General features: G+C 38.1%; 2 protein-coding genes across 8 annotated transcripts; both read right to left on the bottom strand.

The window, feature by feature from the left end:
- Nucleotides 1-237: 237 nt before the first annotated feature.
- On the bottom strand, nucleotides 238-15,634 carry mlxip (MLX interacting protein). Of its 5 annotated transcripts, none has more exons than XM_011479106.3 (18): nucleotides 15,052-15,633; nucleotides 12,613-12,719; nucleotides 11,497-11,582; nucleotides 11,197-11,286; nucleotides 11,033-11,074; nucleotides 9,506-9,746; nucleotides 9,246-9,335; nucleotides 8,984-9,078; nucleotides 6,550-7,111; nucleotides 5,529-5,638; nucleotides 5,283-5,394; nucleotides 5,054-5,169; nucleotides 4,817-4,924; nucleotides 4,599-4,726; nucleotides 4,394-4,517; nucleotides 3,387-3,516; nucleotides 1,585-1,704; nucleotides 238-1,299 (listed from the first exon to the last, which is right to left on the bottom strand). In XM_011479106.3, exons 1-17 carry the CDS (start codon nucleotides 15,357-15,359, stop codon nucleotides 1,598-1,600), a joined length of 2,556 nt encoding a protein of 851 aa, XP_011477408.1. In that variant the 5' UTR covers nucleotides 15,360-15,633; the 3' UTR covers nucleotides 238-1,299; nucleotides 1,585-1,597. The 5 variants fall into 5 exon arrangements, with proteins under 5 accessions (XP_011477408.1, XP_020561550.1, XP_020561549.1 ...); XM_020705891.2 differs by lacking the exon at nucleotides 238-1,299 and having other exon boundaries at nucleotides 1,553-1,704; nucleotides 6,550-6,715; nucleotides 6,788-7,111; XM_020705890.2 differs by lacking the exon at nucleotides 238-1,299 and having other exon boundaries at nucleotides 1,553-1,704; nucleotides 5,289-5,394; nucleotides 15,052-15,634.
- Nucleotides 15,635-17,421: 1,787 nt separating this feature from the next.
- Nucleotides 17,422-24,560, bottom strand: wdr66 (WD repeat domain 66). 3 transcript variants are annotated; one of them, XM_020705889.2, is made up of 21 exons: nucleotides 24,493-24,560; nucleotides 23,976-24,273; nucleotides 23,698-23,835; nucleotides 23,245-23,354; nucleotides 23,064-23,172; nucleotides 22,793-22,873; nucleotides 22,631-22,708; nucleotides 21,710-21,751; nucleotides 21,372-21,631; nucleotides 21,109-21,285; nucleotides 20,771-21,021; nucleotides 20,524-20,675; nucleotides 20,179-20,355; nucleotides 19,903-20,087; nucleotides 19,690-19,804; nucleotides 19,454-19,617; nucleotides 19,270-19,360; nucleotides 18,200-18,343; nucleotides 17,902-18,130; nucleotides 17,734-17,805; nucleotides 17,422-17,645 (listed from the first exon to the last, which is right to left on the bottom strand). In XM_020705889.2, exons 2-21 carry the CDS (start codon nucleotides 24,225-24,227, stop codon nucleotides 17,521-17,523), a joined length of 2,952 nt encoding a protein of 983 aa, XP_020561548.1. In that variant the 5' UTR covers nucleotides 24,228-24,273; nucleotides 24,493-24,560; the 3' UTR covers nucleotides 17,422-17,520. The 3 variants fall into 3 exon arrangements, with proteins under 3 accessions (XP_020561548.1, XP_020561547.1, XP_023814183.1); XM_020705888.2 differs by having other exon boundaries at nucleotides 24,448-24,508; XM_023958415.1 differs by lacking the exon at nucleotides 24,493-24,560 and having other exon boundaries at nucleotides 23,976-24,482.
- Between the last annotated feature and the right edge of the window lie 553 nt (nucleotides 24,561-25,113).

The following is a 25,113-nucleotide window of genomic DNA, read 5'->3' as shown; positions in this document are numbered from 1 at the left end:
GAAACAGAGGATGTTGCATACAAAAAAAAAATCCTCACAAGGGCTACAGGGGAACACTGGTCTTTCTTCATGCAATCATAGAAAAGTATCACAAAAATACAATATGCGAGCAAAAGAAATGCATTTTTAGAAAGCAATAAATTATTATAAAAAGGTACCAGAAACTTAAAACAAGGCCATTTAAATCACTTTGGTGATATAGTCATATCTCTTGTTTTGGAAATACGCTAAAGCTTAATTTTTTTAGAAAAACGGATTTGTAAATATTTGTCTATTTAAAAGATTCGCCAGGTTTCAAAATTTGTGCTTAACCGAAGCAAAGTGGACAAAGGGGCTGGGCTTTGTCTATTTTTTTTCTTTTTTTTTTTTTTTTAATTGACCATCCTCCAAAGACTCCTGTTTTTACAGGAAAATGTGCATTAGCTTGAAAAGAAAAATCACACCGCAAACTAAATCTAGAGAACGCCCATGTTTAAGTTGCGCTATCTGAACCACATCAAAACTAAACATTCATCAGCAAAAATGGTGCTTTTTGCTACTGTAAACTCAATTTTGTAAAAACATGACATTTGCCTGAGGAGTGTATTGAGAGTCACAATCACTTACATACACATAATTCCACTTTAGTTTGCAGTTACGGGTAAGGACACTTTGTCCATAAGGCTAACTACTGCCAGTCCTGGTAGCCTCGTTTGCTCTAAAACCTTGTTTTTTTTGTGTGTGTTTTTGTTTAATATGGCTTCAATTTTAAATAGTTCTTTTTCCCCTCTTTTTTGTCAACAAGTAAGAAAAGAATAACAGCAAAACAACATCAGTCCGTACATTTATAGACAAAGTGTCTAACTTCCAAAGAAAATAAATAAAATCCTGACTTGATTTGTTCTGATGAAAATCTTTCAAAGTGCAGCCCTGAGAGAGATAAAGAATGAAAAGGGCCCCTCCTGCAGGCTGGATCCTACAACATTGTACTTCTCCATGCATAAATGTATATATAGTAATCCTTTGTACTGTCAGTTATGCTCCCTATAAGGGTTTAAGTAGAAAAACTGTCATGCTGCAACATGCCACAGTGTGAGTCCATGTGTGGAATTTACCTGATGCAACCTCGAAAAAGCTAAATTGACATTTTGACCTGCTAGAAACAGGCCCAATGTGCAGACAGGAGTTCAGTGTGGACGGAGACCACCAGGAAACACTGGTGTTAAGTCGCAGTGTAATATTCACCTGAGTGAACAATCATGATTGTATAGTGATGACCAAACCTCTTCACAGAAGATCACCAACATCCCAGTAAAGGTCCTTCCAGGGAGCAAAAAAAAAAAAAAAAAAAAAAAGATTTCCATGCTGTTTTGCAAAAGTCCCACCACTATAGAAAACTGCTTTTGTTTTTTAAACTTCAGATTCACTCATTTCTCCTTTAAACACACAATGTTTTTATATTAGAGAACATTCTGTTCAGTCAGTAATTTGGTTTTACAAATAAAACCCAAGGAACAATTTCCAAATATGTATCTGTATGATCCTCACTGGAAAACAAATATTTTTTTTCTTCTTTTTTAATGTTCGGCGGGTTTTTCCAGTCACCTTCGATTTAACTCTACACGTCTGTGTTGGTGACGGCCTTGATCGCCTCGTCTGGAAGGCGTAGAGGATGGCTGAGAATGGACGTGGTCGTGCTCAGATGACAGAGTCTGCTCAGCACCACTGCAAAAACAAAAACAATGCAATTCTGAAACCACAAGACACTTTTTGAAAACCTGATCTCTGATCATCTTCCCAGTAGTCTTTTATTATGAATATGCCTATGTCATTTTCTAGGACATAGTGTCTGCAGAGTGCATTCGAAATTTGAGTTGGTGCGGAACAACCCCACCCTCCTTCCCCTTCCTTAAAGCTCGGGGCAGGGAGCTTGTGGCCTGCCCAATGCATTTTCTATGTCACAAATACCAGCTTTTTCTAATGGCGTCTTTCCTCTGCTCCTGATTCACAATGGATTGAACAAAGAAATACTCAGAAATGCAATAAGAAACCCATAAAATTCATCAGAATGGGCCTTTAAAGAACACTTTTTGAATAAACATAACAGAGCATCAAGACTACCGTCCATAGAAAATATTAAGAATTTAGAAATGTTTCCCACATGCTTTGGAGTTTGCTGTGACTAAAACTCTCAAAAATTTGTTTTTCAATTAAATCCCCATTTCTTATTGATTTGTGTCTGTCATTGAAGACCCATTCTGATGAAAGCCACAAGCTCCTTGCTCCACTCTATTCTGATGCATCCACTTGTTGACACATACTGTACATCCATGCTGGTCTTTGTTTTCCTCGTCAGAGCTGGAATTTGGCTCAAAACTGTTCTGTGCTCAAAAAGTTTTCTTTGATTTGCAGTAAATATTATCTTTATAATACATGTTTTACCATTCTGAATATTTATTTTATTTAAATAAATTACCAAAAAGTATTAATTGATCGTAAAGTGTTATTCTATAAGATCACTGCTCTTGTTTTTCATTCTAGAATTGGGCTAAAAATTTCTCCTTTTCCTTGCCTTTTCATTTATTCTATAATAGCACTTGAAATCTTTTATTTGAAAAAGGTGAAATTTTATTACCATCTCCTGCTCATCGCAGTTTTTTTTAAATACAAAAAGAGTCTAATCTGAGTTTATTAGAGCATTTGTACAAAGTACACTGATTTAAAAAAGAGAAACGCCTCCAATATGATAAAATCTTGAGCTTTTTCTTTAATATCCGACAGAGCAGGTTGGCCTGCAGCATTGGGAAGTACCATGTGGCAAGGTGCGCGGTTTTTATGTTAAAAAAGAACACGTATGTAAAACAGTGAGAAAAAAAGCTCTTACTAGAAAAAGATTTTGGGAAGTCCCACTTAAAATCACAAATGTTTTCCCCTCTCATTTGTTTTTTAAAAACAAACAAACTGGAACATCAATTTCTGCTGATTCATAAATTTCCCTTTCTAATTAAAAATAATAAAAAACAAAAACACCACTTTCCAATATCAATGAATTAAATTAATCTCCCAATCATTTATTTTAAAATGGACTAACATAAAGACCTATATAAAACAACATAGACTATTAAATATTAAGACCAAAAATTTAAGAAACTTGGATGATAAATTAGTAATCGCTGCTAATCATAAAGTAGAATATAGAAAATGCAACTCCTAATATTTTAACACTATAAGGTAAAGCTATTTAGAAGCACACGAACATTGGTAGAAATCTTAAAAAACTTAAAAAGAAAAAACTATTTTTAAAAGCACCTTTCCGTATATAAATATTATAAGACAGAAGATCAAACACAAACTATTAAGAAGTAAAATTATTGCGATAATAACACTTTCCAGGTATTTAGCCTTACTTGGCCTGAGGACTGGGAGAGAGCAGTGACAATCCAACCACTGCAGTGTGGTCTGGCACAGCCTGGCTTTGCTTGTTGTCGTCACCATGCTGTTGAATGACTCAAACAGAGGCTTGATGATGACGCTAAACTGAAAAGTAAAAAGGTCAAGGAAATCCTAAAGAATATGTTTAAACATCATGTGTACATTTGAGGCTTTTGTTTCGCCACTTCCTGTGTAAAAAACATGTTTTTTTTCTCCATTCTTTTTTACACCAAGAGAATTTTGCAATTGGAAAATGGAATCTGAGCTCCAGGTAGAAGCAAATGGTCTAGAATTTAAGCAGAGAAAAGCAGCAACAAACTATGGATAAAATAAAAAAACAATTATTCAGATAAAAGGAACAATGATTGATCTATAATATTTTGAAGGCACAGATCTCCTACTTCAAACCTTGTCTAAAAAATCTAATTAAATGTTCACTTACAGCTTATTAATAGGACCACAAGGTTATAAAAAACAAACAAAACAAAAATGACCCAGCTTTTTTCCACATAAAATTAATGTCAGTGTATACAGTCCTGTTTAAATAAAAGCAGCCAATCCTGAAAGAGATTAGAGATTTTGGCCTCCAAACCAGGCAAGAGTGGATGTGTGCCGGCACAGGTAATTTTACCGTGTACCATGTGCCGTTTAGTTTTGTTGTTGTTTTGCTTTGATCTGCCAAGTTTGTGGTAAAGTCTGCACATCAGCAAACCTTAATAACTAGAGGCAACACCACTGAATATATGCTGCAACAGTTGAATGTTTCACTACAACTAACAACTGTTAACGACACAGGAAAAAGTCATTTGAACCGTTTTCCCATGAAGTGACTCAGTGGTTTAACTCTAGATAAAACAAGATAGCAGACTGGTTACTGACAGAAAACAGATCTATCCCTTTCAATAGGGGGGTTTACGTGATAAAGAAATATATATGGATTCTGAACAGCATAGAACATGCGAGGGGTTTTATTGGAGGATACGATCCAGAACTTCCAGTTCTGAAAAGTGTGCCTCTGTACATAATCGTTGAACCTCTCCTCCATGTGGTCCAGACGATTCTGCCTCATTGGAACTCCTGTTGCAGGCAGCTGCTCCTGACATGCGCTGAAATACAGCAGGAAAAACAGATAGTTCATTAGTTTGGGTGCCACGCTCACAGTGGACGTATACAAGTGTTGTACATACCTAATGGAAGTGTTGAGCTCTTCAATTTCTTCTCGTAGTTTCTTGATCTCTTCCTGCATCTGCTGCCTCTCCTGCTGAAGCTTACTAATGTGCTCCACCGTCTTCTGTAGTGTGGTTGCATTGGGGACCTACCCAGGTAGTTAGGCAATGAGGCTGTTAGTTCCTAGAAGTAGATGCTGCTTTGTTAACAAGTGATAAGGGCAAATACAAGGACCTACGTTCGATAATGTCCTCAGCGTGGGAACAAGATTGCAGAGTGTCTTAAAGCCAATGTTTATGTTGGATCGTCTCTTCTGTTCTGCAGATATGTGTGTTGTCCTCCGACTCTGCCCAAACATTACACACATGCAACGTCACTGAACTGATGTTCATTTCTATGGATTAGGATGTAAAGCCTGTGGAGTGGCGGTTCATTTTCTGACAAGTGTTCCCTAAGAAAACCCTCACACACAAACCTGATTGTGTTCACTCTTTGTCAGAAATGTACTACTGCCAATCATCAGTGATGGGGGACTGGGTACTTGATCTAACCCACAGGGTGACCCCTGACTGGATCCTGGCTGACTGTGAACTAAAAAAAAAAAAACAAAAACAACAACAAATACAAATAAGCTTTTTTTCTTTTTCTTTTTAAGTATACATGGATGGCAGACCACCAACAACCCAAATAAAAGAAATTCTCACCAGTACCAGGGGACTGCTTCTGGTTTTTAGGACTTGGTGAATATGGATTGTCTTTAGGCATCATTAGCTGAGGAGTCTTTTGGGTTTGAGGCAAAACATGAAATCCTGAACCCTGGGACACGACAGAAATGAGAGAAAAATAAAAAATTGAAAAAAATAATGCACTTTACTTTGTAAACCTGGAGACGTAACAAGAAAAAAACAACAAAAATGTGTCAATGGGGTTTGAGTGAATCTACAACGTACCGTTCCAGGATGAGAAGGAGCGATAACCAGGCTATTGTTAGCAGAAACCACATCTGGTTTTAGATTTGGGGGGGTGACAAGCACTGCACTGTGATGACCGGGAAAAGGAGCTGAAAGGACATGCAATCCATCACACACTGAAAGTGTAGACATGTACAGCTACAGACTCCTCATAAAAGGAAAATATTGCTGTATTGTGGTTAATATTCATTTACATTTTTGACATCAGATGGCTCCTTAAAAATGTTCTCAGAAAGGTGATTTAACTGCAGGGGTCAACTAATCTAATACAAGATAAAATCCTTACCTGAAAAAAAGCTAGCCGTTGTTGTACCTCTCTTTTTGTACTAAATGTAATGTATTTTCCTTTTTTATTTCTCTTTCTGTAATTTTGTGGGCTTGCCAAACCATTCTAGGTTCATACATCTTGACTCGTTTCAGCAACACCTGTATGTCTACTGTGATAATTCACATCTCTTATCAAGCAAAGCATGGGACCTTCAGAACAGAAGTGTGGGAATGCCTCCGTCCTTGTTTTCCAACATGGATGATTCAAGGCCAGAAAATGAACTCAGGGAGGAGAACATAATGACTTCTGCACTGCAGTGAGAGTTCTTTTTAAAACAGAATGCTTCCTGAACATCAAATCAAGAAAAAACACTTGCAACTGATAGCCCTGCACTCTGGTGTTTTTAGTGTGAATACCCAGTGTGCAAGTAAATAAGACGTTACCACATACAAAAGATTCTTTGCCGCCGTTTTTTTTTCTTCTCGTATCGTACCTTTTTTGTTTATGTTTCTCTTATTTTATCTAAAATATTTCCTTTTTTTACATTTTATTTTTTCTGTTCTGTTACTACCTTGAGCATCAATAACTAACTCACAAACAAACCATACATTATGGCGTTACCACAGCCTCTTTTAAATGCAGACTGATGCTTGAGCGCTATCTTGTGGTAACCAAGGTTAAATAATGACATTCTAAGGTAAACAAGCAGTCAGTCAATGAGAAAGCCCAGACCTGTGAAAATGAGGTGAGATGTAGAAGGCGCAATCTTCTGCCGAGGTCTAACTTTGATGGCACTGTTTGACTGGAGAGGGTGAGGTAGGGCAAAAGACTGAGGCGGCTGGACGGGACCGCCAGTCAATGAAGCCAGAGGTTGGAGTTGGGATGGGAGAGGTGGAGGCTGTGTGGACATGGAGCTATAGTCGGACATGTGGCTGATGGTAGTGGTGGTGGTGACATTGCTGGAAGTTACTGTAGAAGGAGCTGTGTGTGTCGTCACAGATGAAGTCACGTCCTCATCCAGAGTGGAGGGGTTGTTCAGAGGTGAAGGCACTATAGTTGTAGCTGACGCCAAGTTCTGACCCTGAAGGCACTGCACCAGAGGTTCACGGGACAGGGACTCGGAAGAAACCACGGACTGATTGCTGGACGCCACTTGCCTAGCAAACAAAGGCATGCAGTTTTGTTCATAGCCAGCCACACCGGTTTCAGACGTCTGAGTGGTCATGGGAGAGGACATGGGCAGGGAGCCAGAAGGGTGGTTGACTGAGAGATTCAAGGAAGGCAATAATGAAGCCTGGCAAGGGATAAGAAAAAAAGAAAAACGTATTTAGCAACTTCTTATAGTGCAATGTGCTCAAATACACATGACTATTACACTGTTTTTTGGTTGTTGAAAAAGATTTATTGATATTGTTAAACAGTAAACATGGCCTAAGGGGGGGGGGGGGGGGGGGGGGGGACTGTTTCTCTCCTCTCCCTCTACACCCGGTTCCTCGTGGACTACCGCCCTGCTTGTTTTGCAGCTAATCCTGCTTCAGTAGACGCTGACTAGCTGGACTGAGTTAGCCTGGTTTCTGATCGACTGAACACACCTGATCCAGGTGAGCAGCAATTACTAAAGCAGGGTTAGCTGCAAAAACAGGCAGGGTGGTAGCCCACCGGGAAAAGGGTTGGAGACCCCTGCCACTGACAAGACCTTGTTTGCATTAACATTGTTTTCTTCTGAAGGTATATTTTTAGAAATGCTCCAAATGGCAGCTTTAGGCAGTGAAAAAACTGCATGTCTTATCTGTATCAGTCTTAAGAATCGGCTTGGGTCTAATCAAAGCAATGAGTATACTAACTTTTATTTCAATAACAAATGTTCCAGGAATTTTATGCTTGTCCATCTGCAATAACCAATTGATATTTTTTGGTCTTCCAAGTGTTGTGGTGTCTTTGCAGCTCACCGCTCCCTTAGAGGACGGGTCAAATGTGGAAAATAAATTTTACACACATAAACACACATCACCCGCCAATCTATGTTTTTATTGACTCCATGCACTAATCTAATTTGAAGAAGACCAGCAGCCCATGGAAGAAGTCAAACCCAACATGTTTACCAATCAGAAAACAGCCTGGGTGTGTATAAAAACAGGATGAAGGGACTGCGTTACATTTAATATTACTGTTAAACTCAACAATAGTGTAAATATGTATAGGATTGACATTAGATGGAGCCTAAGTCCACATGATGAGGACTCTTAATAAATAAACATATTTCTGTTAATGATAACTTTACAACTTGGTGTTTAGAGCAGTGAGCAGGCTCTGGTTGGAAACCCCCATCTGTGAAACAAGTGGAAGAATGAATGATGCCACTGATGATTGCTGAACTGGCCTGAGCCGACTGACAGAACAGTTCTAAGTTTCTCCTTCAAAGTCAACTGGTTTGTGCAGAATTTAAGCGTTTATAACACGATTTAGTAAATGTGTGACTCTGTATTTGGCAGATTAAAGCAAACAGATCTGTTAGATTAGGACTTGGGTTTAATTCAAGATACAACAACAGCTGCTCAGGGAAAAATAAACATTACACATTAGTATGCAAAAAAAAAAGAAAATCTATGTGCAAGTTATGAAACACTTCAAGAATCACCTGTAGAATTAAAATCATTTTAGTAGATTAACATTGCCAATTCATTAATTAAAATATCCTAGAGAGAAATAGGCAGACAGAGAATCAAATCTATTGCAACAGTTCTGAAAATACCCATAAAATGAGTGTAAATCAGAGAAAATGACACGACTGTTTCTGATCCTCCGTCTACAGCCGTGTCTGATGAAAACTTGATCAATAAAAAATATTAACCAGCTCATGCAAAGTACTAGAGGTGTATTTACAAAAGGAAAAAAAAAAAGCTACATTATTTTTTAACTCAACCCCTAAATACAGAAATGAAGAAAACGATTTTTGAAACAAGAAATTACTTTCACATTTTCTGTAGAACAACCAGGTTTGTTTAAGAAACAACCTGAAAATGTTTAGTAATATTATATTAAAAATTATGTGTGATTACACAGAAGCAAAAAACAAAATGCAAATGATTTTCAAAAAACGGTAAAAAAATCTTAAAATTTTCAGGGAAATGACTTATTAGGAGCTGAGCTTTGGTTGGGTGATTACCTGTGACTGAGCGCTGCTGCTGGGTAGAGGGGTGACAGATGTTGAAGTGGGGAAAACAGAGGGGAAGGCGGGCTGACGAAGGCTGTGAAATAAGTCTGGAACAAGAGTCTCTATGTTAGTTAGAGGTTAGTAAAACCACACTACCTCCTGCGTTAGGCTTAGCAGATTGCTGTAGTAGCTGGCACAGATGTGCTTGAATCAAAATAAAGTGTAAACTATTAGTCTGAGTGTGCTCCAACTAGGACTGGTGGTTTCCTGTTACCTTGCAGAGGATCACAGGAGTCCATGAAATCGAGGTTGGGTTGTAAAGGGATGAGTCCCGGCTGGATCATGTCTGCGTTCCCTGCATGAGCTGTGGGAGATGAAGGAGATGAGGAGCTAACCGCTACAAAAAAATGCTGGGGTTTGACAGATTGGTCAAATAATTTAAGAAAATGTGTTAAAAGGCTCAAAAGACGTGAACTCAAATGACAGACTTGGATTTATAATGACCAAAGTGCACAACAGTTATACGAAACTTACCGATCTCTCTGGGATTTGGCCAGGCTAGAGGCTGGTGAGAGGCCAGCGTGGAAAACAAGGTGTCCGAAAACTCGGACATTAAAACGTCCATGTCAAAGAGGGGGTCCATCTCCATCGGGGCGGGTGTTTCGATGTGCTTTCGAGGCAGACGACGTGCAGCACTCTCTTCATCCTGACAAAAGGAGACACGCAGCACGTCTGGAGAGATTTCCCCAAACAGCGACAACTGCTCCTCTGGCCCCTTGGAGTATTGAAAGTGCAACCATCAAGCTGGTTAATGTCACACATGGATGCAGTGTTGTGTACAGCCAACTAGAGACAGTAGTTTCATAAATCATGCCCAAACATAGTTTATTTTCTAATTTATCTGCAGAAAATTGATCACACTTTTGGCACGTTAGATAATACTCTGAATGATGCAAGGAAAAAAATCTGATATGATTATTCCAATCTATCTCATGTCAATAGGGAGGCCCCAAAATAGTTCAAAATGTATGTATAAACCTTATATTTACAAAAAGTAAACATTTCCATAAGAGGAACAGATTTCTGCAAATGATGCTGTGAGCCTCAGTTTACATCCAAAGCAGAACAATTCACTGAAACAGAGCATTTTTCTTTTAAAAGATTTTTTAACTAAATACCAGTTATTCCTATCCATGACAACAATTCAGACACTACATATCAAACAATAGGGCTGCACGATATGAGGAAAACTCGCGATATGCGATATTGGTGATTAATATTGCGATAACGATATAATTTGCGGTATATAAACAAATAGCAAAACAACCAAAAACATCATTTCCATTTCACTGCAACAGTTTAAAAATTAGACTCCAAATGACCCTCGTCGACGTAGGAGGCAAACATCAAACATAAAAGGGCTCATCTGATTGATCAACAACGTAAACGGGTCCTTCTGATTGGTTAAATGCATAAAGAGATTTATTTCATTTGTTCAATATTTCAAGCTGCCATGAGATTGTTTTAGCAAATTTAAGGTAACCATTTATTGCGATTTTCGCCGTCTTTTGCGGTATGCATATTGCACAGCCTAATGTCGCGATAACGATAAATTTGCGGTATATTGTGCAGGCCTATCAAACAACCATCTATGTACCCAGATCGTGCATCAACATGAGTAGGGAGTGAAGCAGAGATTTGGCTGCTATGTCAGTGGGAGTATGGCAGTATCAACAAATGAACACTAAATATTTTTTTCTCAAACAGAAGTGTAACAGACAAAAACCCCAGGGACATTCCATAGCTTCAAACAATGCAATAGGAGACTATTTAATAATGGGTTTTTGTATAATTTGTGCAAAGACAGACATATTTCAGATAGTTGAAAAGCATTTTTTCTTTGATAGAGCCAAAACCCTTTCCAGCCATGCACACACATGCAAGCATACAACAGTTTCTCTGCATGGTAATAACTGTTCCTTATAAAAGGTATTAAGCCCATACATTTAAGTACTTTTTTACAATATTAAGACTGTGGGGAAACAAAGCAGTTTTGCATACCGTAAGTAAGCTTGAGAGGTCGTCATCTTTGTGTTTATGAAGCTAGAAGAGACAAAGCACCACAATGAATTTTTTTTATGGCTTACTAAAACAAACAAAAATGAAAACAACCACCTTCATCTGCCAAAGCAAAAAAAGTGTTGTTTCATTAAGCTAAACATTACCCTTTTCTTAAAGTATGTTCTCCACTTGTGGTATTCTCTAATGACAATTTCTATTCTTCTTTTCCAGCACCTTCCATCACTGGCAATGGTCTGCAGAAGACAGGAACTCAACCTCAGATCACAGTAAGGACTCAGCAAAGAGGAAGGAAGCGGCAGGGAAACGTCAAACTCAGTGACAGCTAAGATTCCAAATGACAGAAATCTATTCTTGCTGCAAAAACAACATAAAAAAGAAGAAAACAAAGAAAACAGAACTGGAAATTGAAAGAAGATTTGAGTCAAAATGTCTTCAAGCCTTACCTCTGCAGCTCGGTGAACATCTAAGTGCATATTTCCATCCAGAGGCGTTACAAAGTGACAAACCGGATTCTCTCTCTTTTCCACATCTGAGCAAAGAGAAAAATGACTAAAAATACAAGATACTAACAATAAAAACTACATGTCAACTGTCTCACAGACTCAGCTTTAATCATATCACGCACACATTTACAGCCTGCCTAAAACTGGAATAAAACTTACACGAGAACCAACACAACCTGATGGGTTTAAGAATGCACAAATATTTATATCAATCTATACATAGGGTTTTAAATACTTTGTTTTACATGCTGTAACAAGCAGATTTTAAACATAAAGAGTTAAAGTCCCACTCCAATCGTCTTTTGATCCATTTTAACAGTGCTCCCAGTGATGAGGATTAATGAGGATTGTCGTTTTTAGCCAAAATAAACGTTGTCTGCGTCTAGAACATAGTTTCTGAAGAACGGCAGGAGTTCATTAGAAATTCTCCTCCAAGTCACGGGCGGGACATTTGGCACTGGAAAAACCCATTAGCATTTCATCCATGTGTTTACACTCTCCCGCTAGCTTACAGCCCCCCATAAGCCCAACCTAACGTTACTGGAGCAACAAAAAGGGTGAGCAACATTAGAGCTATGCAGCTGTACAGTTATGATCCAGAGACCAGCTCAGACCAGGAAAATAAAGTCGTACCGGTACACGGATCTATGCGTCTGCAAGTGGAGGCATCGGAATGGAGCGGAGCAGGGAGCTCGTCACTCACCAACTGTAGCACCTACGTCACAGCTTCAAGCTTTTTCCAGCTGCATTTTTTCTTCTGCTCCCTCGAATGAAGAAATACTCATACATGCAATTTTTAGCTTAATTTTCTTTAGACACGGCCTCCATCATGAGAAAAATGCTACACGAGCATGTTGAAAACATGATTTTCCTTGAAGTGGGTCTTTGAATCTTGAAATGTTACAGTTTACAAACTAGTAATGAGGATTTCATACACCTAAGTAGAATTTTCTCTGCGATTATCTAAAAAAAATTAAAAAATAAAATCTAGCTCCTGACATCAGCATACACATATTCTAGATATGACAAATGAAAAGACAAAAGGTGCCCTCTTACACTGCATATACCAGGCTCTCCATATGGCATTGTTGAGGCGAATCTTGTCTCTCCATAACAGCTTTAGACCTTTAAAGTTCTTCCATTTAGGAGACACCAGTTTGCCACTAAAATAAATAAACAAGAGAAAGTTGTTAAATGTAATTTAAAAAAAGCTTGTGTATGTAACTGAGAAGCTAAAATTGGAATAAGCAGAATATACTGTGGACTGACCGTTAGTCTATACAAATGAAGGACAAAGCTCATCACAAAAACAGCTCACAACATTTCCCCTCTCTTCATCCTTTCTGCTCTGTATTCAATACAATATGTCCTTGTCAAGTTTGTTTCAGTTTGATTTTTTTTAAATCAACAAAATTTGAGTACCTTTAATGTTTGACGATGCAAAGACGGAAAAGCTGTTAATTGGCCAAAACATTTTAGATGAAAAAGTTGTAAGGAAGCATGCATTTCATCCTTGCATAAATACATGTAACTTTTTATAGGATGAATGACAGCAGCATAACAGCAACTGTTCTATTAATAGTTCTTCTAGAAAGCCAAACTTGCTGCAGAGTCTGAGGGAATCCTCAGAGCAGCTTGTCATGACGCCGCTAACAGCACAGCTGTAAAAAGCATGGATACCATGAACTTTGTACATGCACTTTTAAAATTCATACGAGAGTTACATCTTTACAGAGACGTAGAGCTTTTAGAATATGTACTTTTAAAGATGCACTACTTCAAACACTGTAACCCTTGTACTATCCTAGGCACTTTAATGTTGGGAGTTGGGTCATCTAGACCCACTAGACAGTGCTCTGAACCTTTTTTCTTCAATGATTTGTGATCTTCACTGGTGTCCATGGATTACATGAAATCTTTCCACCTTTATCCACCTTTGTCATGGTAGGGAGAACACGTCAAAGTAAGGGTGGGGTCAGATAAGATAGCACAAGGGTTAAGAAAACGGGTAAGAGCTTCCCCTAGAAAACTGAAAATACTTCAGTGCAGCTGGAAGCAGTCTTTTTCCCGCTATGTTTGGGGAGAAATCATCGGCTGCATCCTTTTGTTGCTTCAATAGTCTAAGTCAAGAAAATAAAACTACTGAAACTATTGATGAAAGACCAGGGAAAGTTTGGATGAAGTGAAGAGAGAGTTCAGACAATCAGGCCTAAGCTTTGGGTTGAGAGTACGGCAAGTGGTTAGGATCATAAATACAAGTGATGAAACTGATTCTGCTTTGCAGGGAGGCTGCGGTTTGAAAGATGGGGATGAGATGCTCAAACATCAACTTTGTAATTGTATTTTTAGCAAGGGTTTTTATTTTGTCCATTAGTATCTACATCACTGTTGTCTCTGAGGCTATTTATTTAAAGGCAAGTGTTTTAAGCTTTTATGTTACATGAATAACAGAAGGTTGAAAATGTCCATTTTTACAAAAAAAAAAAAAAAAAACTATAAGAAATGACACTGAATTGTATTTGTTGACATAATCCACAGCTCCACCGCTAAAGTGCCCAATGTAATAAATGCAGGATTACGTCTGCCGGTGTTTATTCAGCTCCAGTGACTGTATGGTTAGTTAGAACAGAGGCTCTGCTGAAAACTTGTCTGGGCACAGCACAAGTGTCCTAATGACTGTGTAGTTCTATTGTATAAAGAAACTAATATGTTTCTTGTCGCTTAATGAATTATTTTAAGAAATTCCTTAAAAACCCAAAAGTCTGAAGTTTTAGGCAGACATATAAATAAAAACAATGCTCTCTGATAAGTTAATGCAATATATACCTATGACTTAACAAACCAGTTTAAAAGGAACTTTGATTTTGTCTAAATTACTGATTGAGCTTGCTTTTATCTGACATTAAATTAAATATAATTTGTTTTTTCTATTCAAAAATTAAATTTGTCCGGTGACAAAAAGCAGTTTGCATCTTAAAGGGTATTTAAACTGATTCAATGTCAAACTTTTAATAAAACTAAGAAGATCTTACATGCTTCAAAATTATCCATGTTTATGCTGCACTTTACTGAACTCTATTTTATTCCATTTTTTTTATACTTGTATTTTTTATTGGTTACCTGTACATATTTTGATTTAAATTTATAGTATCACCAATCCAAGGCTGCTAAAATTTCATTGTATTATGTATAATAAATGACAATAAAGGCTTCTGGTTCTGACATTCTAAATAACCTTTTTAAATAAATAAAACCAGCTTTAAAGAAAATTATCCACATATTTATTATGTTGGATCTTATGCGTGTGAAGACACAATTATAAATGTTTGTTTCGCCTATTTGTAAGAACTTTTTAAACCTCTCTACAGTTGGAAGATAGAAGACTTGATGGTGCTTTTCCGAGCCCATCAGCTGGACCAAAGCAAGCCCGGCACTGAAAGGAAAAGTGAAATTGTCTGCGTCAATGCGCAGCAGGCAATGTGTGTTGTGATTTACCTATAAGCAAGGGTCATGCACTCGAAGAGTTTAGTGAGGGACGCGTCTATGGAGAGGTGCGACGTGCTCGTCTTGCCGAAGTGATACGTCTGACAGGTCTGCTTGTTGACAGTGTCAAAGTCGTAGCCTTTCTTCGGAGGGTGCTCGCTGTGGGGCCAAGACACCATGAAGTGTCCGCTGTGGATGATTTGAGATTCCAGCCCTTCCACTTTGAGAAGCTCCAGGTGAGAGTCCTCCGTATCCGAGTCGTCATCCTGCTCCTGCTTTATGCTAGCGGTCGCGCGGCGGTAAGTCTGCCGTAGAGACATCTCCCTGGTTGCAATGAATGTCGACAATTCCCCAGACAAATAACTAGCATTAAGCTAGCAGGCTAAGAAAATAAAACTCTTCCTTTCATCTTAACTGTCCACGTATGTCCGTCTCAACTTATGGAACCAGAAACATCACTTCACCCATGTTTAGTATTCTCATTGGTCATGAGCGTTCCAAGTTAACTTATCTTTTAAGACAGCCGACGAAATTACTAGTCTAAAAGACCAGCTGACAAAGAACTGCTCCTCTGCCCAGAGCAGGAAGTTCCTGTTTTAAACCGTCTCTGATTGGTCAACGTCAGAGCTCCACCCACCCTCGGAGGGCCAAAAATAAAACGAAGCGACAGGTTGTTCTTCAACTGTTTTGAAGGCATACCCGTGATTATTCTGCACTGATGACCCTTCAAACGTAGTTTAACGGAGTTCATTCACTCTAATTTGCCGCCTGTTTTTCTTCTTTTTATGGCGGCTTGGCTAAGGGTGGATTTTTTAATTTGATAGTCTAAGAATATAAATTTCAGTTAGCACGTCAGTGAGCTTTAAAGCACGCAATGCTAAGTTTGGACACACCTTCTCATTCAAAGAGTTTTCTTTATTTTCATGACTATGAAAATTGTACATTCACACCGAAGGCATCAAAACTATGAATTACACATGTGGAATATATACATAACAAAAAAAGTGTGAAACAACTGAAAATATGTAATATTCTAGGTTCTTCAAAGTAGCCACCTTTTGCTTTGATTGCTGCTTTGCACACTCTTGGCATTCTCTTGATGAGCTTCAAGAGGTAGTCCCCTGAAATGGTCTTCCACCAGTCTTGAAGGATTCTCAGAGATGCTTAGCACTTGTTGGCCCTTTTGGCTTCACTCTGCGGTCTAGCTCATCCCAAACCATCTCGATTGGGTTCAGGTGACTGTGAAGGCCAGGTCATCTGGCACAGCCCCCCATCACTCTCCTTCTTGGTCAAATAGCCCTTAAACAGCCTGGAGATGTGTTTGGGGTCATTGTCCTGTTAAAAAATAAATGATGGTCCAACTAAACGCAAACCAGGTGGAATAGCATGCCGCTGCAAGATGCTGTGGTAGACATGCTGGTTCAGTATGCCTTCAATTTAGAATAAATCCCTAACAGTGTCTCCAGCAAAGCACCCCCACACCATCACACCTCCTCCTCCATGCTTCTTGGTGGGACCAGGCATGTAGAGTCCATCCCTTCACCTGCATCGCATAGACACAGTGGTTGGAACCAAAAATCTCTAATTTGGACTCATCAGACCAAAGCACAGATTTCCACTGGTCTAATGTCCATTCCTTGTTCTTTAGCCCAAACAAGTCTCTTCTGCTTGTTGCCTTTCTTTAGCAGTGGTTTCCTAGCAGACATTCTACAATGAAGGCCTGATTCACACAGTCTCCTTTTAACAGTTGTTGTAGAGATGTGTCTGCTGCTAGAACTCTGTGTGCCATTGACCTGCTCTCTAATCTGAGCTGCTGTTAACCTGCCATTTCTGAGGCTGGTGACTCGGATGAACTCATCCTCTGCAGCAGAGGTGAGTCTTGGTCTTCCTTTCCTGGGGCGGTCCGCATGTGAGACAGTTTCTTTGTGGCGCTTGATGGTTTTAGTGACTGCACTTGGGGATACTTTCAAAGTTTTCCTAATTTTTTGGACTGACTAATCTTCATTTCTTAAAGTAATGATGGACACTAGTTTTTCTGTACTTTGCTGCTTTTTTCTTGCCATAATACTAATTCTAACAGTCTATTCAGTAGGACTATCAGCTGTGTATTCTGTTTTACCTTTGTCTTCCTTGTCAGTGGTTGGTTTATTTTTACAGAGCCCTTTGTGGTAGAAATGTTTTCAACAGGCATGTCCAAAGTCCAGACATTGGTCAAATGCCTCTATATTCAAATTTCAATAGATTCCTGACATAAATTCATTAATATGTGCCCCCTAACATTTTCTAAAAACTGTGTGTACGGTTTCCTGATTGACTTCAACCACTGAAATCACCACCTTTAAACTTGTGCTGGCACTCCAAACATGAACTATAACAATGATAGTTGTTGGAACCTGTTTAAAAAAAAAACCCACAAAGGAACAAAAGTAAAGTCAAAATGATAACGTGTATGCAGCCCGCTGTGACTTCTTGTCTTATTAATCACTGTGGTGGAGGAGATCTGCTTCCTTCATTCCTGTTTGATTGAGGAAAGCCCAAGATGTGATCTGTAAATATCTCCATTGAAATCTCCTCTGGTAATTCTCTCTCCAGTAAATGTTCTTCACCTGCAAGAGAAAATTAAAGATTGTTTACTCTTTCAGGTATTTCTATTTGTTTTATTTTTTAAATTGAAGTCATAATTTTTATGCCTACAAATTTCTTCTTTTTTGAGGCCTAAAAGTGTGGTAAAACACTCCTCCACCTCGTTCATGGTCATCTGTTCCCCTATCAGTAAGAAAAAAAATTGTATAAGACATGCATCATGCAAGTTATAAAGACAGCAGAAATACATTAGAACATTTTTTTCTGATTTAAACGTACCTCGAGCCTGTAAAAGTTCTAGCAGCTCCTGTCTCTGCAGAACAGGTTGTCCTGTACTGTTGCTCTTAGCAAGAACGTGAAAAGCTTGAACAAGTTCATTGCTAGGGGCGCCAAAGGCTGGCCGGTGGTTGACGTACAACTTGATAAACTCCTGTAAGTCAATGTCTGTTACATACTTTCCAGTTTCAGCAAACCTGCTGAACTTGATCTCGTTCTGCATGTCTTCTATCTGGTGAAAAAAAACAACATACCGTTTCGTTTTGAAGGATAAAATTTGCTGATGTTTTCTATGACATACCTCTTGTTCAGTAGGAAAGTAGCCCACAGCTCTCATTAAGGAGGGAACCTCTGACAGAGGAATTTCTGTTGGCTTTGGCTGTTTCCTCATCAAGCTGGAGCCATAGTGACGGATTTGACAGTAGTAGAAAAAATCCTCCATATCCTTAGGAAACAAACACATTTTATACATTTAATCATCACTTCTGACATTCATATGGGGCTTTTCTGATATTTATTGTGTTGCATGTATAAATATGAGGATTTCCCTTTAAAATAAACATAAATATTTCTCTACATAAAAAAAAAAATGTTTCCAGTCGTTGCAGTCGGTAGAGGCTTGTGACTCAAAGAAGATCATGGTACTGTTTGGGATGTTCTGAATTTTTTCAACACTATTCAGCTTTCACTGCTGTAAAGTAGTTCCCGAAAATGCACATGGAGGAGGTCTTTGCAACTGGATTGATTACTTATTGAAGGAAAGGGTGATATGCCTGAGAAAATGGTTGGGACAGGATCAGCTGAGATGACTGAACTCTTTCCAAATTTTTCATTTTCTACAACTCATAATTCCTGTGCAATTTAAAGTCTCATCATCTCTCAGAATAGCTTGATGATTTTGTTATAGAGTGTACCAGTGACAGAGAAGACACTAAATTGCTCTTGGAAGTGATGGACTACTTTTTGTTAGGAAAGAAAATGATCGGCCGACAAAAAAGAAAACTAAGGAGATGACTGGAGATTTTAAAAGATGCTCCTTATGAGGATCTTGAGTCATAACATCTGTTTCTACACTGATATTTTTTATGTGCATTTCTGACAGGGAAAATCTGTTGTTTTGTTTTTAAAAAGTTAGACGTGGTGACTTGTGCCATTGAAGTCCCTTAAAAATGGAATTACTCTTAACTGTAATTACAATAAAAGCTAAAACTTCAAAATATTGTGATAAATAAAAATAATCTAAACATGAGCAGTGTCTGTTCAACACATATGAATATCCAAGGACCTTGACAAGAAAGACACTTTTACTTTCATGTTTTTAACGCATTTTGGTAGAAGATATTTGCCAAGTGTTCAGTAAATACAACTCACTCTATAAAACTTGCCCTCTTGCCCTCCGTCCAATTGGGAATAAAAGGGAATCATGTCATTTCCACCCAAAGCAGCTGCAGCCTCTAACACACTATGAATCACACAAAGGAGAAATTCTGTTTAGAAAACTCTCAAATGCTCACACAGTTTCTCTGCTATTGAAGTTTAAATGACTAATCCTTACTTCAGATTAATTTCCCACATGATGGAACTGTAGTCAGAAACTCCTGTGGTAAAAACAAATTTCCCGTCGTAGGAGGAGGATAGGGAAGACACTCCTGTTGCATGGCAGATCAAAGCAGTGGACTTGTATGGGTTCCCATCCGGGGGCAAAATCTGGAGACCAAGCTACGGCACATACAGCTCGTTTAGTTGTAAAGTGATGTGAAAAAATTCTATTTTAAGAAATTACACACTGACCCTATCCTCTGTGATGAATGCCAGGTGATATGACTTTATCTTGGATTCTTTATGCTTTGGAAGAATCATCATTTGCTTAATAGGAGAGCCAAATGTTGGGCCCTGTACAGTCTTTCTGTTTGGGTAGAAAATGTTACAAACATGTTATTATGCTGTCCAATTGGGATTTTCAGCAACACTCATAAGTGACAGAAAGTCACAAGATCCAAGGACCTGCACATCTTGGTTATGCTGTTGAGGAGTTTCATCTTGTATTGGTCTGAGGCAATAAGAAGAAACTGCTCTGTTGTCAGGGGAGGAAACCACGCCATACACAATGGGACAGCACTTTGTTCAATGCGATCAGAACTCTTGATGACGAGCTGGCCCACAGTGCTCTTTTCCAGGTCATACTCCACCTATTGCACAAGTCACAGAATGTAGTAAATTTGCAAAAATAAAATCAAAAACCATGGTAGAAAATAGTAAAAACCACCAAAGCAGGCTGACCAGTTGTCTGTCCATTCCCAATGAGAGCAGTCTTGGATAGGTGCTGTCCAAATGGAGCCCAAAAAGAAGATCTGTGATGGGCTTGGAGTGAGAGTGGTATCTGTCCAGACAAATCCACTGACGCTGAGAACCTTCTTTTTTCTGCAGGTGGAACACTGTCACAGCTTTGCCAGCATCCTTAATGATATATAATAAAAAATATATATATTCAATACTAGAGTTAAATGAAAGCTCTTCAGGTTCATTCTGGAAACATCCGATTAACAGCATGTTTTGTATGTTCAAAGTTTTAACAACAGTCCAGTATAACTATGTTAAATATGAACATTTTGCAGATGTGCTTACTGCAGTTGCAAGGTACTCAGAGTCTGAAGAGAAGACGATTATATGGATGCTGTCTTTAGTGCAGCCCAAGGACTCAGGTGAATCACTTTGAATTGCGTTGGCATTGAGTATCTGAACAGATCCAGTGCTGAAGCCAACTGCAAGGTAGATTCCTGTTTAGAGAGAAAACAAGTTTTTATTTTAGCTTTACACAAGCATAGGAGCAAAACGCTAGCATGTAATAGAGTACATGAATCTCCTGGTTTACCATTAAGGTCAAAAGAGACACACTGGATGCTCCCCTCCGTTTCAAAAAGCCTCCGGCCGGTCACTGTTTTTTTGTTATAATCCCATACTTTTAAAATACCCTGTTGACTGCCCAATGCCACAAAAGGCTCACTGGGGTGGCATGCAACTGCGTGGTGCAGTTCCTGCTCCTGATGTACCAGAGTCTGAATGCTGTGACTCTGCGTGTTCAGCTGCAGGACAGTGGAATTGACTGTACATATTATAAGGTTCCTATAACAAAAGGAATGGGTAAAATGCAGTTATGACTTTAACACTGTTAACCACATTTTTGGATTCAAAAGCATGTATTGCTTTTACCCCTTTACAACTGGTTCGTCCTCCAGAATGCAGTCCTGCTTGTGTTCTTTTTTGCACTCTTTGGTAAACGAAATGGAAGCGATGGGATCCAAGTTGAGCTTGTTATACAATAAGAGAAGACTCAACGTTTCATCATAAAAATAGATATCTCCTTTCGTGTCTCCTGTTATGATGAGGCTGTGGGGGATTAGATGAAACAGAACGTAAATATGAACAAGTAGTTCCAAAGAAGCCACAGTGAATACTTTTCTGGCTTCGGTTACCCATCAGCCATGGTTAGAGCAGTAATTGGGTTGTCTTGTAGACAAAGAGGCACGATTGTTTTGTCTGACACGATTTGGTTTTTGACTAAGTCATCAGAGACTTCCCACACAACAATGTCCCGACCGATGACTGTCAGGATCTGTGGCATTCTCAGGTGAAATAGAGACCAAGGGGCAGACGCGTTGGAGCGGTGGGTGGTTCTGGGAGGGTCAGGTAAAAGAACTGCACTCCCAGCAGCACAATTCTCTGCCTTCATGAACTGCAAAAAAGAGCAAAAGCATCTGTGAAATTCTTAAAAAATAAATGTTATTGGATAATATTTTGTTTTAATGCCTACCCTTTTGAGATCCAGTGCCAAGTACTGTAAATTTCTTTCCACCTAAAAAAAATGTCTTCGGTAAGCAAACAGAAATTTGGGATGACTTTCAATGAGAAAGAGACAGAAAGACGCGTGTAGATTTTTCACTAAAGTAAAAATTCAAATAAATACTACGTATAAATATGATAATATTTTATTTTGGACATATGCTTTAAAAAAAATAGGACAATATTAAAAAAATATATCCAGAGGGGGGTGAGAGTAAAAGCCTTTCTATATGAAAAAGATAGAAAAATTGTGATGTGGTTGTTAATGAAATATTATTAGTTTGAGTATCTCCCTGATCCAAATCGTTCATACTTGGATTAGCATCTGAGGTTTCTATGGTCATTGTACAAGTTTTAAATTTGAAAATAAAACATAAAAATGCAAAACTATTTTAACAGTATTTGGGTCAGATCAAAACGGCACAAAACTAACCACTTTAAAAGGAATAAATTAACTTAACAAAAAATACATTTAGTGTCATGACAGAAATGCTTACATGTATTTTTTATTTGTTACATAATGTTACAAGACAGGGAAGACTGTTTAACAACCTGTGGAAAAGCGATTAAGGATATAGCTGAGTTTTACTGCCAGTAATTCTGAACTATCTAGAATTACTGGTTCATTTCACCCACGGAAAAGCAATTGTGACATTTATAAAAAATGCTGCAATAGTTTACAAGAATGATTGATTAATTAAAAACATTTCAGACAGGACCAAACTAACTGCCATTAAAAACATGTTCTTCATTTTATACGAAATTCTTTAAATGTTTTCTGTCTTTTTTTTAAAACTTTCAATCAAGCTTCTAAGTGCCCCCTAACAATGTGTGTGAAAAAGGACAAGAACATGATGCATGAATGTTTGTGCATTTTTGGCACACGTCTTACTATGCTGTAGAACAGCACATGGCTTTCACTTCCAGTAAGGAGCTGAATGCAGTCAGTTGGCCTGCAGGCGACGTATGTCTGAAAAATAAAAACACAAGGAGTTTTATCACCAGCTCTCTTCAGTCCAAACACTTTAAATGCACATAAAAAATGCTTTCTTACTTGAAAACCATGTTCAGGATGGATGTTTGTAAAGCAGACAGGCTTTTGTGAGTTTGGGATCCAATCCCAAACACACACACACTAAAAAAAGATCATCATGAAAAGGTTATTCAAAGCAATATTTTATGCAGCAGACAAAACCTTGCCTGTTTTTTTAAATGCTGTTGTAAAGGATTGAGAGGTTTTGAAAGAGAAAAATCCCCAAGTATTTGAAACTTGTTTGATTTTTTTTTGTCAATAAATCTGTTAATCTCAGTTATATTTCACTCACTTGAGTTTTTTCACGCCCAAGAGTTACCAGATGTTTAGTGTCGCTTGAAAATGCCACAGCAATCACACCTCCAGCAGGATGACAATTGAATAATGTTTGAACAGGAATACTGAAAAGGTGACAAATGCAAGAATTAAAAGACAACTTTTTAATAAAATATGTTTTAAGTATCAATCATTACCCAGAATAAGCATCCCAGATTATGACCATGCTCTCAGACCCACAGTCTGCTGTTGCAATCCAACGTCTGTCTTCACTCACACACATGCAAGAGATGTTGGTTGAGTGACCCTAGAGAGGTAAAGAGTGGGAAAAACCTTCACTGCTGAAGGAATATGCATCGAGAAACCCCACAGATGAAGCAAAATGATCACAAGAGTTATTTATCGTTTTTTATAAAAACCTTAATGTGCAGAAATATAACAATGTTATTGTATTTGCTCTAAATTTGATAAGTAATAACCAAACATCCTGATAATCCCACAAGTGAAAGTGATTTTTATGACAATACAATATAAATAGCTTATCCTAAAGGTTCTCAATAAAATAATCACTCCGTCATATTGCCTCTTTCACTTTTTTAAAACTCATCCAAACAAAAGACCATGTCTTTCAACATTGTAGTGGGTTGTACCTGCAGAATGTGTTGGACGTTTAAAGTGTGATTGTATATGATCCCGAATCCTGAAGTATAAAGCAGAACCAGCTGGTCCTTGTCTTGCAGAGTGAAGACAGGAAAATCTGGATTTATCCCGAATACCCACTTTGGTGACTAGATAGCAAAACATGCAATTGATATCATGAACCATTGAAAGTCTTCATTTAAGAGCATTATTTTCTAACAAAAAAAAATCAAATTCAAATGTAATCAATAGATAAGAGCATAAACAAAAACAAAAAAAACATGCTTACTAATGCTTGGGTTTCAGACACAGATGTCTTCTTTGAGAAGAGTGTGTCTTTAGTTGCTGTATAGACTTGAGACTTCGCATTTACATTCAAATTGTTGGCCTTGTTTTCCACTTTACTGAAGCCTGCGGTGTCTTTGCTCTCTGCTTTCTCCTCCTCCTCATCCTCATCCTCAGCTGTGGCTCCACGGTCCTGGATGGGGCCTGTAGATGGCTGGCTTTCAATTTTGCTCTTATCGTCTTCTTTGTCTGACATGATGTCAAGAGCTTGACACGTTTGGCGAGACAATAAACTTTGAGCTCTGTTGGTAAAGCAAGTTTAAAATTACATTAAAGCCAAATTAGTTACATGACACTTAAAACATTGAAAGAAAACATGTCACATTAAAAGTCTACAAAAATCGTAGAAAACACTGTAAAAAACCATAAAATATGAGTAATGTTATAGAAATTTCCCGTTTAGGCTCAAAATTCACCATTCAACAGACAAACAACGGATCTTTGAAATCCCCAGAAATCACCTGAGTTAGCGTTCCGTTGCCTAGTTACTTTGGTACCACAAAGCGTTTCCGGCTCAACTTTTCAGATTAAAAGGCCACCGTTTATTTGTTGCTTCCCTTCCAAACCTTGTGGTATTAAATCTGGCTTCATAACTTTAAAGAAAAAATAAATGCGACTGTTTTTACCATCACCAAACTGTATTTTATTTACAAATAAAACTTTATCAGAAAGCTAGCTATGGATTATTTCAAAGAGAAAAACGGAAATTTGAATGAGATTATAAACATAGTCAATGAATTGTTGTTTAAAGAAAATGCGTGTCACAGAATGCCTGGTGTCCTTTTTTTAAGAAAGGAAAATCTCTAAAAGCTACTTCAGGCTTTTTATATGCAGCCTTACATTCGTTGTGTATGTGAAAGAAAAAAACCCTCCAAAAAGTGTTGTCATTCAGCAGCCTATGGTTGTTATTGAGAACATTTAAGATGTGTTTTGAAAGGATATGTAGATTTAACAATGGCATCTGGTCAGTGAATTATCACGGATATAAAATGGGTAAATGGAGTGATGTGCAAGTTCAAAATATTAATTTAGCTTGTTTTCTCATTTCTGTTTTTAACTTTTTCTTTTTTTATTGTATTTTC

Source organism: Oryzias latipes, chromosome 9 (genome assembly GCF_002234675.1).
Source record: "Oryzias latipes chromosome 9, ASM223467v1".
NCBI lineage: Eukaryota > Metazoa > Chordata > Actinopteri > Beloniformes > Adrianichthyidae > Oryzias > Oryzias latipes.
This window is presented reverse-complemented; position numbering and strand designations above follow the sequence as displayed.